General features: G+C 43.6%; 1 protein-coding gene across 1 annotated transcript; it reads right to left on the reverse strand.

The window, feature by feature from the left end:
• Nucleotides 1-18540: 18540 nt before the first annotated feature.
• On the reverse strand, nt 18541-18843 carry LOC143630509 (uncharacterized). Its single transcript, XM_077099504.1, has one exon. It carries the CDS (start codon nt 18841-18843, stop codon nt 18541-18543), a length of 303 nt encoding a protein of 100 aa, XP_076955619.1.
• Nucleotides 18844-19762: the final 919 nt, after the last annotated feature.

Genomic DNA, 19762 nt, shown 5'->3' on the forward strand with positions numbered 1-19762 from the left:
ATAGCTTTCTGCGTGAAGGACATTTCTTTGCTGCGGGTAGGTGCGTAACCTTCTCGCAGTTAGGGACATTGAGTTTCATTTGTAAATTCTCCAGGTGGTCTTGGTATTTCAACATAGTGATCAGTCATGTTGAAGTCAATTCCATCTTGGAGCTTCAGACAAACTAGCTCTCAATGTTCCCGCCATGCGGGGAGGTTAGTTCCCTTCCGCACGCGCATAAACGATTTAGGATGCACCCGCCTTAGCATCATGCGGGATGGTCAACCCATTAGACAACATAACGTTAAGTTACATGAAAACATAAAGCCAAAACATTCGCGCATGGCGCATATAACATATGCCCACGCTGGTTCTTAACATGGTGCGCTCGCGCAGGGCGCACATAATAAATGCACGCGCTGACTAACATGGCGCGCTCGCGCAGGGCGCACATAACAAATGCACGCGCTGATTCTAACATGGCGCGCTCGCGCAGGGCGCACATAACAAATGCACGCGCTGATTCTAACATGGCGCGCTCGCGCAAGGCGCATATAACATAATTACCTAATATTTAGGTTGATTACTTGGTTTAAGGGATTGGGAATTTACCGGGTGTCACATTCTCCCCCTGTTAAGCGAATTTCGTCCCGAAATTTAGGAGACGTTGCTGGCAGAAGCCATACTCTGAAAGAGGTGTGGGTATTTCATGCGCATCTGGTCTTCTCTTTCCCAAGTGAATTCAGGCCCACGCCTCGAGTTCCATTGAACCTTTACTAACTTGATTCTGCTTCTGCGTAACTTTTGTTCTTTCCAATCGGTTACTGCTATAGGTTCTTCTACGAAGTGCAGTTGTTTGTCGATGTGAATCTCTTCCAACGGCAAAATCAACGTTTCGTCAGATAAACACTTTTTGAGGTTGGACACATGAAACGTATCATGAACTCCACTGAGTTCGGCGGGTAAACGGAGTTTATAAGCAACCGGACCGATCCTTTCCAGGATCTCAAATGGTCTAATGTAGCGCGGATTCAACTTTCCTCGCTTGCCGAAACGGGGGACTCCTTTCCATGGAGAGACTTTCAAAAGTACTCTATCCCCTACTTGAAACTCCAATGGTTTCCTTCGCACATCTGCGTAGCTCTTCTGTCTGTCACGCGCTGTCTTAAGGCGATCCCGTATCTGAAAAATCTTGTCTGTTGTTTCTTGGATCAATTCTGGACCAGTCATTTGCTTGTCACCCACTTCAGCCCAGCATAGTGGGGATCTACACTTGCGCCCATACAAAGCTTCAAACGGCGCAGCCTTGAGGCTTGTGTGATAACTGTTGTTGTAAGAAAATTCAACCAATGGGAGGTGAGTATCCCAGCTACCTCCGAAATCGATTGCGCACGCGCGCAGCATATCTTCCAATGTCTGGATTGTTCGCTCGCTTTGTCCATCTGTTTGGGGATGATATGCCGTACTCATGTTAAGACGAGTACCTAAAGCCCCTTGTAACGATCTCCAAAATCTTGAGGTGAACCGACTATCTCTATCAGAAATGATGGACACTGGGACTCCATGCTTTGAAACTACTTCTCGAATATACAATCGGGCTAACTTTTCCATCTTATCGGTTTCCTTGATCGGCAGGAAGTGCGCTGACTTAGTTAGCCGATCCACAATAACCCAGATCGTGTCGTAACCCCCAGGTGTCCTTGGCAGTTTGGTGATGAAGTCCATAGAGATTTGTTCCCACTTCCACATGGGAATTTCTGGCTGTTGAAGCAACCCTGATGGTTTCTGGTATTCAGCCTTTACCTTCGAACACGTCAGGCACTTACTGACATATGTCGCGATGGCGCCTTTAAGATTGGGCCACCAATACAGCGCTTTAACATCTTGGTACATCTTGTCTGCGCCAGGATGTACGGAATACCGCGTCTTGTGAGCTTCGTTTAATACTTGCTCGCGCAATCCTCCCTTGAGAGGGACCCATATGCGGTTAGCGAAATATAGATTGCCGTTCTCTTTAAGTTCCAAACTCTTAATCATACCCCCAAGGCATTCGTTTTTAACAAACTCTGGTTTCAAGGCTTCTTGCTGAGCGTCTCGGATGCGGGTAGAGAGATCTGCGTGAATGGTCAATCTTAGAGCCTTGACTCGTAGCGTTTTTATTCGCTCCTTCCTACTTAGCGCGTCTGCTACCACATTCGCCTTTCCAGGGTGGTACTTAATTTCACAATCATAATCATTCAACAACTCCACCCATCTTCGTTGCCTCATGTTTAAATCCTTTTGATCAAATATATGTTGAAGGCTCTTGTGATCCGTAAAGATTATACACTTTGTACCATAGAGGTAATGACGCCAAATCTTTAGCGCGAAGACAACCGCTCCAAGTTCCAGATCATGCGTTGTGTAGTTCTTTTCATTGGTCTTGAGTTGGCGCGAGGCATACGCTATGACTTTGTCTCGCTGCATAAGGACACATCCGAGTCCCTGATGTGAAGCGTCGCAGTAAACGACGATGTCATCCGCCCCCTCGGGCAGAGACAGAATTGGCGCACTACATAACTTCTGTTTTAACATTTGAAATGCTGTTTCTTGGTTTTCGCCCCAAACAAACTTCTTGTCTTTCTGAGTTAGCGCGGTCAGTGGTAGAGCTATCTTGGAGAAGTTCTCAATGAAGCGTCGATAGTAGCCAGCTAGTCCTAGGAATTGCCTTACCTCAGTTGGGGTTTTTGGCGCTTCCCAGTTTTCGATGGCCTTGACTTTGGAAGGATCAACGTGTATTCCTTTCTCGTTTATAACGTGACCGAGAAAGTGAACTTCTCTAAGCCAAAACTCGCACTTGGAAAACTTCGCATACAACTTTTCTTTCCTCAACAATTCCAAAATCAATCTCAGGTGTTGCTCATGCTCGGCCTTGGTCCGAGAGTAAATCAGAATATCATCTATAAACACAATCACAAACTTGTCCAAGTATGGTTTGCACACGCGGTTCATCAGATCCATGAACACAGCCGGCGCATTAGTTAGCCCGAAAGGCATCACTAAGAACTCATAATGGCCGTATCTAGTTCGGAAGGCTGTTTTCGGCACATCTTCCTCATGGACCCTAAGTTGGTGGTATCCTGACCGTAGATCTACCTTCGAATAATAACTGGATCCCTGTAACTGGTCGAATAAGTCGTCAATCCTCGGTAAGGGGTACCGATTCTTGACTGTCAGCTTGTTCAGCTCCCTGTAGTCAATACAAATTCTGAACGAACCATCCTTCTTCTTAACAAACAGTACTGGAGCTCCCCAAGGTGAAAAGCTTGGGCGTATGAAACCCTTATCCAATAGTTCCTGTAACTGATTGGATAGCTCTTGCATCTCAGATGGAGCTAATCGAAAAGGCGCTCGAGCTACTGGCGCAGCTCCTGGGACTAAATCAATACGAAATTCTACTTGTCGCGGCTGCGGTAATCCGGGCAAATCTTCAGGAAAAACTTCTGGAAATTCGCGCACTACTGGTAAGTCTTCAATTCTTCGCTCATCTCCTTTCTTCCCTACTACATGCGCCAGGAAGGCGTAGCACCCTTTCCTTAGGTACTTGCCCGCCTTTAGGCACGAAATCAGTTTTGTCGCAACTCCCCTTCTTTCCCCTTGAATTACCAAGGTTTCTTCGTTCAACAGTGGGATCCGAACCTGCTTCTCATGGCAAATAACTTCCGCGCGGTTCTCGACTAACCAATCCATACCTACCACAATGTCAAAACTTCCCAAGTCTATTGGCAACAAATTAATATTGAACCCGTGACCTCCCATGACTATAACACATTGTTCAGTTCTTTCGTTCGCGCATAACTGCCTACCATTGGCTAGTTCTATAGTATAAGGCGTGTATAGCCTACTGCTTGCTAGGCCTAGGGAGTTTTTAAACTCAGCAGATATAAAACTTAGGTCAGCGCCAGTATCAAATAAGACAGATGCAAAATGGCCGTTAAGCAAAAACGTACCGGTTACCACATTCGGCTCTTCTTTAGCTTCGCCCGCGCCGATCACAAAAGCTCTCCCGCGAGCTTGGTTTCCCTTTTGCGGGCAATCCTGACTGAAATGCCCTGGCTTTCCGCATGCGTAGCAGTTGTCACTGGCTCCAGCTTCTTTAGCACGGCAATTCACCGTCTTGTGCCCTGGCCTGTTACATTTGGCGCACGAGACGCTCGCGCATTCACCCTCGTGGTGAAACTTGCATTTGTTGCTCCATGGGTAAGGCCCGCTGTATCCTTTCCTTGATGGCTCCGCGGCTTGGATCGCGTAAACCCTTGCGCTTTCCTGCTTCTTGAACGGTGGCTGCTTGGAGTCGGACCCTCGGTGGTGAGAGTTCCATTTCCTCTTGGAGTCAGAGGTTCGCTGCTCGTTTCCGCGCATAGTCAACATACCCGCACGGACCGTATCCCTTGTAAGGGTGATGGCCCGCGCTACCGCCTCATCAAAGGTTGGAGGCGCTGCGGCGTTGAGCGGAACCCTAACAACAGGAGGTAACCCAAAAATATACCTCTCGATCTTCTTTTCCTCCGTGTTTGCCATGTCTGGCACCAACTGGCAAAGCTCGTTGAACCGGTTGTTGTAGGCGTCGATATCCGTTCCTACCATGGTGTGGTTCCAGAATTCCTGCTGCAGACTCTGGATTTCTGCGCGAGAGCAGAACTTTCTCATCATCATTTCCTTCAGTTCTTCCCAGGTCTTGTGAAGAGCAACTTCTCGCCCCAAAGTCTTCACTTGAAGCTTCCACCAAGACGAAGCTGCTTCTTGGAACATGCAGGTCGCGTAAAGGACCTTCTGGTTCTCACTACATCTGCTAATGGAGAGAACTGTCTCCATCTTGTCAATCCAGTTGTAGAGCCCAATGGCCCCTTCGGTACCCTTGAATGGCCAAGGCCTACAGGCCATAAATGTCTTATAGGAGCACCCTTTGTCCAAGGCTCCTGATTCGGGTTCTGGGGTCTCGTTCTGACGACCCTGACTTGATTCGGCCTTGCTGGCCTCATGTGTCGCGATCGCCTGCGCGATTATTTCCGTGAGTTCCTCGGGTGTCATGGTGATTCCCTTGGCTCTAGTTGGAGGCATTCTCGCTTTAAAAGAGAATGAAAATATATTAAACTTAGCGCATGTACTCTGAGCACATAATGTTCTTTATCTTTATTCGTTAGACACTGTGTGACCCGTGTTCCTAAGTGTGTGTATAGTTTCTTTTGAAAATAATTTCTTTGAAAAATATTTCATGCGATTCCCCAACGGTTATAGTCTAGGTTAAAACTTCTTTTCCTAGTTCGCTATAACCAGTGCTCTGATACCAATCTGTCACACCCGGCCCTGAACGGCAGAAACAGCCGGGCGCGCGCGAGTGGGGATTGATACTTAAGCACGGGCCATTGCAAACATTCAAGATAAGATTTTCATTGCGCATGAAATGTTTAATACAAACACATTACATTGTTTAAAAATTACATAAGATCATCCAAGTGTAAAAACTGTTGAAGATTTCCACGCCATATCCCTTTGCGCGGCGAGAACAACCACGCGCACCGATGGGATAGAACTAAAATCTTCCAAAAAGCTAGTTTTGGATGTTCAGCGTGAGGTGCTCTAAGTGTGACTCCATGCGTTACCTAGTTATCTCCTGAAAGACACGCAAAACATTTGAATCAGTATAAACTGAGTGAGTTCACAAGTTTTAGTAACTTGGTAAATCGTATTGCATCATAATCGTGATCATAGCATCATTATAACACATGCTTGGTAAAACATAGTTCTATCACCATATTCTGATAAAATCGTTCCGCGGGTTACGCGCGAACATTTCTGGGAACTGTGCTCGTCTGTGTAAGTGGCGCTGCCACTACGAGCGAAATAAGTAATACCGTCCCGCGGGTTGCGCGTGGACATTTCTGAAAAGCCGTGCTCGTCTGTGTTAGTGGCGCTGCCACTACGAGCGAATAATACTGTAATACCGTCCCGCGGGTTACGCGCGGACGTTGTGCCGGAAAACAAGGCGCTCGTCTGCGCAAGAGGAGCGACCTCTACGAGCGGGCTCAAACCCATAGTACTGCCCCATGACCATACTAGGCACTCGTCTGCGTAAGAGGTGCGACCCCTATGAGTGGGCGGATCAAACCAGCAGTCCCTACCCTTAGAGTTCCAATGGTAAAGTGATCACTTACTCGAGTTCTGGCGCACATACATCGTAAATCATAGATAACGGTTTGCATTGCTCATCATGAAACATAATTTAAACACATAATCGCTTGCATAGCTTGTAAGTATACCATGATAAAACATTATTTAAGTACGTGTCCCTCGCCCCGAAAATAGTTTAAAAATAGTGAAAACAGTGAGAATAGGGGCTGTGAGACTCACCTGTGGTTCTTGTTAAGGGATTAATCGAGATTCGGGTTTTCTTGGTGTTGGCCTTTGAATTGAAGGTCTAGAATACGATTAAATAACAAGAAGTATATAAGAAATAGGAGAATATAAGGTTTGGAAAGTAGATCTCAAGTTTATAATCTCGGCTTACCTAGTAACTGGAACGGAATTGAAAATAACGGATGCTTGGGAGATGTTTAGTGCAAGTTTGCAGTTCTTAAGAGAGAAGTTTGAAGTGTGTTTGGGTGATAATTTAGGTTACATATTTATAGGCAAACTCAAGGGAACACAATCCCTTGCTTTAGGGGATTGTAATCTTTTCATATCTAGGTGTAATGATGATAAAGTATGGAAATTATTATTATTTATTTAAAAGTGGAGTAGTGGATAAAAGATTTTGATTTGATTTGGTCAGGACATGCAGGTCTGTGGTTGGTGGGAGTAGGGTGGCTGACAGTTGACTTTTCATGTTACAGTGTGCTTTTTCAGGTACTTTTGTCAGTGTACAGTAAAAAGTGGAAAATCTCTGAAACACGCTACTGTTTCCTTTTGGGCGGGAGTAATCTTCTTACATCTGGAGAATAGACTAAGTGTTCTGTGCGTATCACTTTGTGCGCATAGCTTTCTGCGTGAAGGACATTTCTTTGCTGCGGGTAGGTGCGTAACCTTCTCGCAGTTAGGGACATTGAGTTTCATTTGTAAATTCTCCAGGTGGTCTTGGTATTTCAACATAGTGATCAGTCATGTTGAAGTCAATTCCATCTTGGAGCTTCAGACAAACTAGCTCTCAATGTTCCCGCCATGCGGGGAGGTTAGTTCCCTTCCGCACGCGCATAAACGATTTAGGATGCACCCGCCTTAGCATCATGCGGGGTGGTCAACCCATTAGACAACATAACGTTAAGTTACATGAAAACATAAAGCCAAAACATTCGCGCATGGCGCATATAACATATGCCCACGCTGGTTCTTAACATGGTGCGCTCGTGCAGGGCGCACATAATAAATGCACGCGCTGACTAACATGGCGCGCTCGCGCAGGGCGCACATAACAAATGCACGCGCTGATTCTAACATGGCGCGCTCGCGCAGGGCGCACATAACAAATGCACGCGCTGATTCTAACATGGCGCGCTCGCGCAAGGCGCATATAACATAATTACCTAATATTTAGGTTGATTACTTGGTTTAAGGGATTGGGAATTTACCGGGTGTCACACACATGGTCTCATTAACTTCGATTCATCAAACTTAGAATATGAGTCATACCAGATGAAAGCCGTCATGCTTTGAATTAATTCCGTTCTAATCTCATTAAGACGATCACCAAACTCTTGAATTAGCATATCAACAACGGTGATAAAACAATCAAAGTTATAGTAATGTTGATTGGTGAAATCATACCTTTGCCTTTTAGATATGTGACCTCTTTCATTAATATACTCTTCTTCTTCCATGTTCAATATTTATTTTTTCAACAAAATGAATGAATTTTCTATAACAATGGTACTCAGTATATCCCACCAATAGCAAAGCTATGATAGGGTATGAGGAGGGTAAGATGTAGACAGCCTTACCTCTACCCCATACGGATAGAGAGGCTGCATCCGGTGAGACCTCTAGCTCGATAATAGTTTTGCATAAAGCCTTGGACCTAAGACACATAGCACTCAATCATCGGTACACCGGCTTATTAGTGCACGTACCCTTGTCTTTCGGTTATTAACGCCACCACATGATGCCTGATTAACCTACTGCCACTTTTAACATTATTTTCGCGAGATTAGTAAAATAACGTCAAAATTAGTGCAATTTCACTTGTGCCCACCTGAGGATTCACACAAATATACATTATATGCGCGCACCGCAAGCACGGCATATGCAGCTTTCTTTTAGTTGATTCAACCAATATAACAGCTTCCAAATGTCTTGATCTTTTATTTGAAGAGCTCGTGATAATATGTGTAAGAGCCCTAGAATGTGTAACATCAAGTGCAAATAAAAAACAAATTCAAACGAGCTCAAAAAACCTAACATGTTGATTGCTTGATTTTGGGTAAAAGGGTTAGTGCACTCCTCTTTAACATGTTTAACGACTCTCATGATAGAGGGAAACATATCAACCACATGTAAAAGTGTTTTGTAATGAGAATTCCATCTTGTATCACTAGGTCGTATAAAAGAAAACTCTTGGTTTAATCCACTCCCTGTTTCTGGTATGCCACTACCAATTTCTTTTTCTACTCTCTCTTTTTTTCATTTTCACAGAGAATGTTTGTTCGTTTACAAGAACCGCAAACCACATTCATCAAAATGCTTATATTATCGAAGAAGTTCACAACACCTAAACGTTTTTTTGCAACCGTCACAGCTACTAACTGAAGTTGGTGAGCAAAAAAATGTACAAAATATGTCGAGTCATTTTCTTCTAAGATCTTTGCTTTTAAACCACTGAACTAACCACGCATATTGTTTGTTCCACCATATCCTTGACCTCTTAACATTTTAAAACTTAATCCATATTTAGCAAAAAAAAGGGGGGGGGGGGTCGATAGCATACTTGTGGGACGAAGAAGATGTCTCCATTACACGCAAAACCAACAAATCTCTCTTTAACAAGTCCACATACATCAACATATCACAAAACAATTGCCTTTCGTTCAATTTTTGGCACATCACTAGACTCATCAACTAGCAAAGCAAATATATCATCACCAATTTCTTTGAAAATATAATTTAGAACTTCTTCCTCAAAACAATTAACAACATCTTTCTGAATACATGGAAATAAATACTGATTATTACCAACAGCTTTTGGTAATTTACGAAGTTCCTCATTATGCTTATAAATTAAGTCCCATATTTCCAAAAAGTTTTATTTGCAAAGAGAAGTTTTACTTTCATCATGACCAGGGAAGGATAACGTATTTTTCAAACATAATCTGCAATTGTCAATGGTAGCATTTAGCCGAAGCCGATTTGCTCTCTTCATAATATCATCTTGCTTATGAAAAGCAATGGGGATAAGACTGTTTTTGATTTAGTAGATCTTCACATCTTTTAAGTGCTTTATTGTGAGCACTACCAACATCACCCTCATGTGAACTTAATCTTTCCGGTTTATTCCAAGAATTAAATCCTTCTTTTGAAAATACATTACGCCCACCTTGGTTTCCAACATGATCTGCAGATAAGTAACAACACAACCAAAATACTTTGTCTGCTTTTATACTATACTCTAACCAAGTACCATACTTATCAAACTAAGTGAGACTGAAATGTTGCTTTTTTACTTCCCATCTTTCTTTTTGGGAACTTATGACCACGTGGTTGGCAAGGTCCATTAATCCAATTCTTTCTCTGTATATCATCTCTTTGATTTTGGTGGTAATTCAAAATTCTTTTCCTATCGGCGGGATCGCAAGGAAGATTATCTAGAATAACTAAGCTAGGCTAGAGATTGGTTTATAAAAACTTTCCATAGCACATATAAGACAATAAATTCAAGCAGTAAAAAATCAAAAATTCAAAAATCATACAATATTTGTTGTAAATTGTAAAAGAACTAAATTCTCACAATATTCAAGCAAGTGATAAACAAAAAAAAATAAAATTAATAATATGATTTATAACTTTTTAAGTTCTAAATGACCAAATTCTGACAATAAACGATTGTTATTGCACACAAAACACTACCCAAAGCGAAGAAATAAAGAATCGATAAACAAAGAAATAAAAATCACACGAACCTGATTTGATTGGAACTTGGATGGTTGCTTACTCATTTAAAGCTTGAACCGCATATGTGTCTGCCGTCTTCTTTATATTATTATGATATTAATATTTTAGGGGTTTTAGTGTTTTACTTTCAATCTTTCATCAACAATCAACGAGAATTGGGCTTGTTATAATATATTTGGGCTGGGCTACCTGTTGGGTTAAAAGTTAGGAGGATGTTCATGGGGGTAAATAAAAACACACAGGGGGGGGGGGAATTATTTTAACCAAAAGTTACACTAAAAATATTAATATATATGCATCTCATAAAAACTTGAGTGGGGACCTTACCACCCCTGACCATTGCATGCATCCGCCCTTGGGTAGGTCATAGCTCGGGACCGGTCATATGGTCAGGTGACTCAATTAAGAATTGGTTAGCCTTCTCCAGTTGTTTCCTATTTATGCTTTCTTCCATGAGATAACTTTTTGCTATCGGTAGAGTCTTCGATTTTCAATCACCACTTTGTGCGGTTCCGTGTCAATAGGAATATTGTGATTAGATAAAGATCTTCTTCACCTTGATAGGGATATTGTGATTAGATAAAGTCGTGTGGGGGTTTAAGTCATACGTCCATGATTCTTTGTAGCTAAAGACTCATGTGCGGTTCTTAAACGGAAGGACTAGAATCCATTTGGATTAATCTTTATAGCGTAACTGAAGAAACACAGATCTAGCCCCTTGACGGGTCCTAGATCCGATGAGTCCACAGGGTAGAATACCAACAACAACCAACAACGATATGAGCCCAGTCTCCCAAAGTCTAGTGACACAAACCTGCAAAACAGACACCGTGAGCTCGTTAAAGGAAGGACAAGAGGGGGGTCTTCCCGTAACCACACTCTTGCATGAGAATAAGTACAGTTCTGATAGAGAAAAAGTACTTAAGTATTTAGAGTAGATAGTTGGGAGTGAATGGATACCTCATGAAGATTGTGAAGGTATTTATAGCCGAAGGATGTGGGAATATGATTGGGCCAGTTGTCCCTTTCTAGAAGATGCCTCATAACCGTCTGGACACGTGTCGCCTTATGATAGGATGAGCTATACGGCCCATATGCATGGTTGTAACAACCTGGACACGTGTCTTCTTGCGATAGGACAGGATAAAACTTGATCATATGCACTGTTATAACAACTTGGCCACATATCCTCTCTTATTGGCTAGAGAATTAGGTATTCTCCAAGAAGGGATCTTGGTAGATCTTCTAGAAGGGAGTTGGTTAAATATGGCTGGCTTATGACGTTGCCTCTTGGTCACTTTCGCGAGTGGGAATAGTACCTTGTGGGTGACTCCTGAGAGTGTCTGGTTCCTCCCGCGCATATGAGTTGCTATGCGGGTGATATGTATGTCCCGAGGGTGATTTGTGAAAGGAAACCCTCTGACTCGCGGGTGACACTTAAGGGTATTTGGGTCATTTTGGTACCCTACCTCTATAAGTCCCCATAGTCCGTTGTTTCTTCTGCGTAGTTTTAATATGCGGAGGAAATTTTTGACTTAAGATATTGGGGGTTTTTTGAATTTTGAAGATTGTTGTAGATATCTGCTTTTGTATGGTGTGTATAACCATGGAAAGGACGATTTGACAACTAGTAGGCGATTGGGCAGATGACGAGACGTGTATGCTGGCTGTCACTATACCCGAATGTGCCTCGTTTCACTTTTTCAGATTTCCCGCATGACTTGGCGTCTTCTGAGTGGACAACGACTTTCTCTCTCCACTGTTCGTGTCCCATCGCATTAATTGCGATGTGTATAAATAGTGGAGGTTATCTTCTTTTTGAAGTTTCACCATCTTTGATTTCTCATTTTTTCTTCATCTTTTCTTTCAAACTTTCGATTGAACCTTTAATTTCATTCAAAATTGCTCCTTGTTTCCCTTTCACCATCGGACCAATGGCTGGTGATAAAAGGTCGTCGTCGCCGAATATTGATATTGTAGAAATTAATTGGAATAGAACCGATTATGAAAAATTAATCTATACTTTTGGGATTCCATCGGAGTGGGGACCGGAGTTCCCTACTGCTGGATCTGTTGCTAGTAGACCTCCTGTTGGTAAGATGGCAGTTTATGCCAACTTATTCTCCAATGAGAATCTTTTGTTTTTGATAACCAAGTTCCTTATGAAGTTACTTAGTTCCTATGGGATCCATCATTCCCAGTTACATCCGCTTGGATTTACGCGAATTGGACACTTCGAATTTGTGTGTAAGGTGAAAGCGTGGTGCCTCGTGTTGATCGGTTCCCAGTCTTTTACCGGGTGATCAATCGTGGTGGATGGTTCAAATGTATTCCAATATTCGGGAGGATTATCGAAACTGAACCATCTGACGGTGCTCATGAATGGCGAACTAGATTCTTCTGGATTTCAGAAGACGTTATTCCGGTTGCCATGGTTCTTCGTCCGGCCAATGAGGCGCTGCCGGATGTTGTTACAGCTTCTAACGAGGGCCAGGAATGGTTTCGCTTTTTGATGTTGAATCCTTCTCTAATGCGGGCCATTCCGGAGGAAGCCCTAGTGTGGGCGGGTATGAGCCTCTTGTGGCCGTATCCCGATTTGGAACCATTCTTTATGAATGTAAATAAGAGTAAGTCTTATATCCTTTGTTGACTTTTGTTTTTTGTAAAACTTCTATTTGAAATTTCATTATGTATGTTTCAAGTGAAGGAATTATGTTGAATGCCCTTTTTGACGATAAGGGTTGTCCACAGAAACGCATCCGTGATGCGAAGGACTTACTTATCTTGGACAGGACACGAGAACAGTTTCTCCTTCCTTCCAAGGTGTGCGCTGAACCGATACTCTCGGAAGCTATCTTCCAAATAGGTACGTACATCCTTAACACTCATCTGATTAATGCTCTTATTTCGATGGGGTGATCATTATTCTGTCTTTGAGTGATGAATCGTCATCCCAAGAAGAATATGATTTTGATGTTGTTTCTGAAATCTCATTTGTCGCGCATGCGTTGGCAGAGTTGGAGCGGAAGAAGAAGCTCCAGTTCTCCAAAGCAAGTGATGTGGGCGCTGGCCACGTGGATGCTGAGGGAGAACCGTTGAAAAAGAAACATCGGACACAATGTCCGAAGAAACAAAAGGTCAGCCTTGCCGATCGTATTAAAGAGATGTCTAGTAAGTCAAATCAAAGACTTTAACTTTCTTTTTTATTCTTACTTGTACTTAAGTGTTATTTTGTTGTGCATAGAGCCAACTAGGGCTACTGGTGAGGGTGTATCGTCGGAGAAACCACCATCTCCACCACCAGAGGAAGAGAAAATATCATCTCCACCACCAGAGGAAGACAAGGAAGCAACACGTCCTCCACCAGAGGCTGAAAAGTCTTCATCTCCTTTACAAACAATTGTCGTATCTGGTGGTGCTTATGGGTCTAGGAGGTAAGAACCAGCTTCAGATGTTGAAGGACTGGTGGCGCATGATACACCACATCAATCACCACCTCACCTTTCTTTTTCCTCCCTGGTACGCCCCAAACATCAAGTTTCGATTACTACGGGGTACCTAATCTAGGGGAGGATGACCATGTGTATATTCCTCATTGGAATATCGCGAAAGGTTCTCGTTTCACAGATCCGAGCACTTGTGCTACATTTGTTAGATAATGTGTTCCTCCTGTGGAACGGTCATTTCAGCGTGGTCGTTCCCGCCATGATCTTCATATGTATTTTTCTTCTTCCCTAGACAACACCATGGCTAGCGGACAAGACATTTTGTGAGAATAGCGATCGATGGGGGAGAAGTGGGGTGACATGTCCCGGGCCGTGGAGGAGGCTAAAAAGGTAGCTGAAGAGCAGTGTCGATAGGCTAACACTGCCAAGTGGAAACTGTCAGACGCTGATATAGCGCTTAGAGCCGAGAAAGATAGGCATACTGCTGCAGCCCGCCAATGGGAGGAGGCTTGCAAGAAGCAGAACACTATCCTTCAAGCCGCTCGGGATGAAGCCCAACAAAAGAAAGAAGACCTGGCTAAGGTACTCGAGGCAAATAATGCCTTAGAGGCCCAAGTGACCCGCCAAGGGGCTCTTATACAAGACCATGAGGCAGATTCCAAGCTGCAGAAGGAGCGGGCGGAACTCATGGAAAAGAGAGCTACCGATATGCAAGTCGCCTATGATTCGCTTCTGCAAGCGCGTGAAGACGCGGATGCCCGTGCAACCAAATACTTAGATGATAAATAAAAGATGGCTGACGAGTTCTGCAAGATTCAGGAGAGAGCAGAGCGGGCGGAAGAAGAACGGAGATGGCTTCTAGAGTAGGTTCTAGCCTTGGTATATTTTCCCTTTCTTCTTTTATTCATTTTTTCTTAATTCTGATTATGTCAGCACTGTTTAAGAATGTATTTTTCTTGACAGTTTATCAAACATATTAAGGAAGGGCCTAAGCTAACAGACAGCCTTGCCTTCCTGCTTACTGCTTCTTCCCAATCTGGCCGCTTGATTGGATTCAATGAAGGGTTAGAGTTTGTGCAAGCCGGGCGCTCTATAGAGGAACATCCGCTGCACGGTCTTAAAGTCGCTCAGGAGTATGTGATGCACTTGAATGAGTATGACAACTTGTCATTCCCTTTGCAAGGCATGCATCCTGAATTCGCGGCAGCAGGTGACGGTGTGCACCGCCTTAAGGAGTATTTGGCGGAAGAGTCTGAAGATACCCCGCTTACGCCTCCTTTTTCCTCAAAGCCTGATTCACCATCCGCCAAGGCCGATGAAACAGAAGATATATCCGCTCCGGATACATAGAATAGGCTATGACTTGTAATTTAATTTCATCTTTTGTAACCATCCTTTAATGTGAATTAAAGAAGTCATTCGCCATTTTGTGAAATTTGTATTGTATTGTACTTAGGATATTTTCTTTTCAAGAAATTTTGAATTTTGCAAGTGGGATGGAAGCAATGAAGTGGAGAAAAAAGAACTGTCACAGGACAATATACAAGGCGTGTATGACATCTTTCTGCCGTCCTTTTTGCTTTTTCGTCTTTCCCGCCTAACGTGTCACCCTCTGATTGGACCACACTTTCTCTCTCCGCTGGCAGCCCATCCATCGCATTAATTGCGATGTGTATAAATTGGGTGTTTCCAACTTCTTTTCATCCTTATCTCTTTCTAGTTTTTCTCTTTTTCTGATAGTGTTCTTGAATCTCCAGATCTAAGTTAGTCAATGACTTACTGGTATTTGTTTCTTCCAGAAGCAATGGCTGGAGAAAAGAAGAACACCTCTTCTATTGACAACGTTGTTTTTAGTTGGAATAGGAGGTACTTTGAAGACATTGTCAACATGTTCGGCTTAGCACCGGCATGGGAGCCGGAGTATCCAGCTGCCGGGTCTATTGCTTCCCAACCTCCGGCGAAGAAAATGGCCGTGTACGCGGAGGACTTTACTAGCGGGAATCTTAGATTTCCGTTGACGAAGTTCATCGGAAACGTCCTGACGTCGTACGGAATTCACTTGTCACAGGTCCATCCGTTTGGATTTATGAGGATTCGACACTTCGAATTCTGCTATCACGCCCACAACATGGAACCTACGGTTAGTAGATTCGCCATTTTCTACAAAATATCAAGTCGTGGTGGATGGTATAGCTGGGCTACCACCGGAAAGGGTACTATCGGTACCGAATGGTATCATAGTCTACATGAGTGGAAGCCCAAATTCTTTTGGAATCGGGAGGACGTTGTCCCTTTCAACATGACCTACCACAAGTCCGCCGATAACCTGGCGGAGGTCCGCGCTACAACTCAGGTGTACCTTCCATGATTCAAGACATTGACTCAAACGCCCACTCCTATGCGTGAGATACACAAAGGGGCATTGGTATGCGCCAGCATGAGTCGCTTGTGGCCATTTCCGGACTTGGAGCCATATTACGAAAATTCTGATAAAAGTGAGTTTACTTTCATTTTACTGACAATATGTTTAGGTATTAACTGTTTGATTGTGCAGGTGAGGGATCCATCGTAAACACACTTTTGGATCATGTGGGAGGGCTCATGGTGCGTTGGCCTGTAGATCCTAAGGATCTGTCTTTTCTCGAGCGCACCCGCAACAATTTCTTGTTTTCCACCACCTTGAGCCCGGAACCCGTAGTATCCGAGGCAATGTTTGCGAGAGGTGAGGAGATGTTATCTAAAGGTGAGGGAATTTTAAAACCTCGTCCACTAACTGCACTCACTTCTAGCGGGGTGATAGTGCTTCTTTCTTCTAGTGAGGAGTCATTACCCCGTGAAGAAGAAGAGTTATCTGACGATACTAATGACGCCGAGAGCATCATGCGTGCAATTGCAGGTCTGACCCGCAAGCGGAAACAGAACCCATCTACTAGCAAATATGTGGATGCGGGGAAAGACACTACCAAAGCTACCACTGATGAAGATGATCATGAGGACTTGGATGCGGATGCCCCCAAGCTTGCTGGGAAGGACAAACCGAAACCATCCAAACCTGTTGTTCCCAAAAAACGCAATATAGAAAAATTGGGGGACCGCATCCAGCAGCTTGCACCAACATTTGTTAAACCAGGTAGTGTTCTTGATACTTATATACTTTGAATATTTTTCTTAGTAATACATCCTTTTGAGGGAGTAGAGTGTTTTGTAGGTTCCTCGGAGGAACATGCCAAGGACTCATCTGATCACCAAGAGAGGACGCCACCTACTTCTCCACTCACAACAGGCAAAGATCTCATTACCATAGAGGATACTCCTCCTGGCAAGGGTGTGCATGACGATGCTTCCAAACAGCCGCTCATCTCTTTGCCTCCTGATTCTCCTCCGCACACGTGGATCAAGAGGGACCTAGTGTTGTTGCATGTGGGCCTGGAGCTTCCACTTCTCAGCACCATGAGGATCCTTCAGTATACCGCCCGCAATGGTCAATGCGTCTTGATTACATGTTCGGTGACACTGACACGTGCCACGAGTATCTGCGGAAAGGAATCCCTCATGCCAAGAGGGAGCGCCAACGCGGGCATCCTCATTATGAGTTGGTGAACTCCTATTCTTATACTCTAGCTAACGCCATTTATACAAGTCAGGAAATATATCGAGACTGGCTAGCTATGAATGATGCCTGAGAGGATTTAGAAGCCAAAGCAGCCAAGGCAGGAGAAGAGGCTGAGGAAGCCAAAAAAGAAGCTGAGGATCGTCACATGGCTGTTAGTATTGCTGAACGGAAGTTGTTGGATGCCAATACGGCATTGGAGGCGGAGAAGGCTCGCCGGTTGTTGCTGAGGAAACCAAAACTGTCCTCCAGCAACAAGTGAACAAGTGCGATGATCTTATTTCTTCCTACTTGGAAGAAATAAAAACTTTAAAGGCCAAAGCATCCACTAAGGATGAACGTCTTGCCACTCTTTCCGCGAAGAATAGGGAGCAAGCCTTGGAATGTGCTAGGCACAAAATGGATCTTGTCCGAGTCAAGGCGGATAAAAAGATGGTTGATGGCGGAAGGAGTTCCTCATGTAATTCTTACTTTCTTAATTTCATTTGATGGATTTTACTTTTATTGTATTCTTACACTTCCTCTATTTCAGGTTGTCGAGCACATTCATGAAGGTACTGAACTTGGGAATTGCCTTGTAGCCTTGCTTGTTGCATCTTCACAAGCTGGCCGCCAAATAGGGTTTCGTGAAGGCGTGAAGTTCGCTGAGGATAAACGCCCAATTGAAGAATTCGAGCTTCACGACCTAGATACCGCCAAGATTTATTCTGAAAAGACAGAAGCTTTTGACAATCTTAAATTTCAAATTAAAGAAACTGTGTAGGAGCTTGCTGACCAAGATGATGGCGTCGATCTTTTAAAGGTATACTTCGCCACCGACCATAAAGATGATCAAGAAGATGAAGATGCGGATGGGGAAGATGAAGATCTTTTATTTTAAATATATCATTCTTGTAACCGCCATCTTCTTATTTTTTTGTAATCATTTTATGACTTTGTAATCCCATTTGGCTAATATATAAGAAGTTTTTCCTTCACACTTTGTCTTATGTATATAATATAAGTGTTTAATTGTAGGATCTTCTTATTTGTCAATAAAGGATTACATATATTTTTATTAAGGACCTGCGGATCCTTTCTGGTATGCGGACCAGAAGACGTTTGTTGCTCAGTAATTGTAAACAAATTTAGACAAAGTTTTATTTTTAACAAGAAAGGCACGCAGGCCAGAATATATTACGAACAATGACAATAAATGTATTTTTACTTGTCTACTGGGGTGCGCAGGCCGAACAAAAAAGTAACTGATACAAGCTTGACTAAAATTTAACACTTTTTCAATTGTGCAACATTCCAAGTTATGGGATTTTCAGTCCCATCTAACTTTTCCAACTTGTATGCGCCCGTAAATAACACTTCTTTAACTTTTTAGGGGCCTTCCCAAGTTGGGTCCAACTTGCCCGGAGGTTCTTGACCAGACGCTTCATTGTTGCGGAAGACGAAATCTCCCGCATCAAAAGTGCATTTCTGAACCCGCGAGTCGTAGTACTTTTGTAGTTGACGTTTATAGTTATGCTCGCGGATCAGTGCTAACTCTCTCCTATATTCAAGGAGGTTCAGGTTCATCCGCAACTCTTTGTCATAGTCATTGTTCATCAATAACCGTGCGGATGGGACCCCGATTTCAGTCGGGACCATGGCTTCAGTACCGTTGGTTAAACTGAACGGCATTTCAGAATTACTTGAATTCTTCTGAGTGCGGAAGGCCCAAAGTACATGGGGCAGTTCATCAACCCAGCCTGTTCGTTTAGTTCCCAATCTTGCCTTGATCCCTTCTTTGATTTTTCTCTTGGTCCTTTCTACTTAACCATTGGCCTGCGGGTGAGCTACTGATGTGAAAATCTGGGTGACCTGAAGCTCTTTCAGCCACTCTTGCAACCCGCTATCCACAAACCGAGTCTCGTTATTACTTACAAGTTCTTGCGGGATGGCCAAATTGACAGATAATGAAATCCCACAGGAATTTCTTGACGCTGGATGTTGTAATGGATGCGACCGGTTTAGCTTCCACCCACTTGGTGAAGTAATCAATGGCCACAATTAAAATTCTGGTGAGTCATGGGGCTTATGGAAAAGGTCCCATGATATCAACAGCCCACTTTTGGAACGGCCAAACAGACGTTACTGGTACAAGCTCATTTTTTTTGGCCGCAGAGTATTGGGGGCATGGCGCTGGCACGAATCACATTTTCTGATTTTCTACACCGCGTCCATATGCATTCCCGGTCAATAATACCATGCGATCATCAATTTGGCCACAACCATCCTTGGGCCCGCATGAAGACCACAAATCCCTTCATGAACCTCTCGTATCAGATAATTCTCATCCTCGGCATCCACGCATCTCAAAAGTGGGCCGAGGAAGGACCTTCTATATAAGATACCATCTTGTATTTGATAATTCAATGCCTTGTGTCTTATCTTCCGGGCCGTGGCTTTCTCTTCTGTAAGAGCTCCTGATGTCAAGTAAGCCATGATTGGCGTCATCCAGGACTCGACGCCGGTTTGTATCACTAATACCTGATGTTGCAGGACAGATGGCCAATCGAGGACTTCTACACGAATGTCTTTTGCAAAGTGTTCAAAATTT

Source organism: Bidens hawaiensis, unplaced genomic scaffold (assembly GCF_021521415.1).
Source record: "Bidens hawaiensis isolate Kalapana, Puna unplaced genomic scaffold, B.hawaiensis_p1.1 tig00005681_1, whole genome shotgun sequence".
NCBI lineage: Eukaryota > Viridiplantae > Streptophyta > Magnoliopsida > Asterales > Asteraceae > Bidens > Bidens hawaiensis.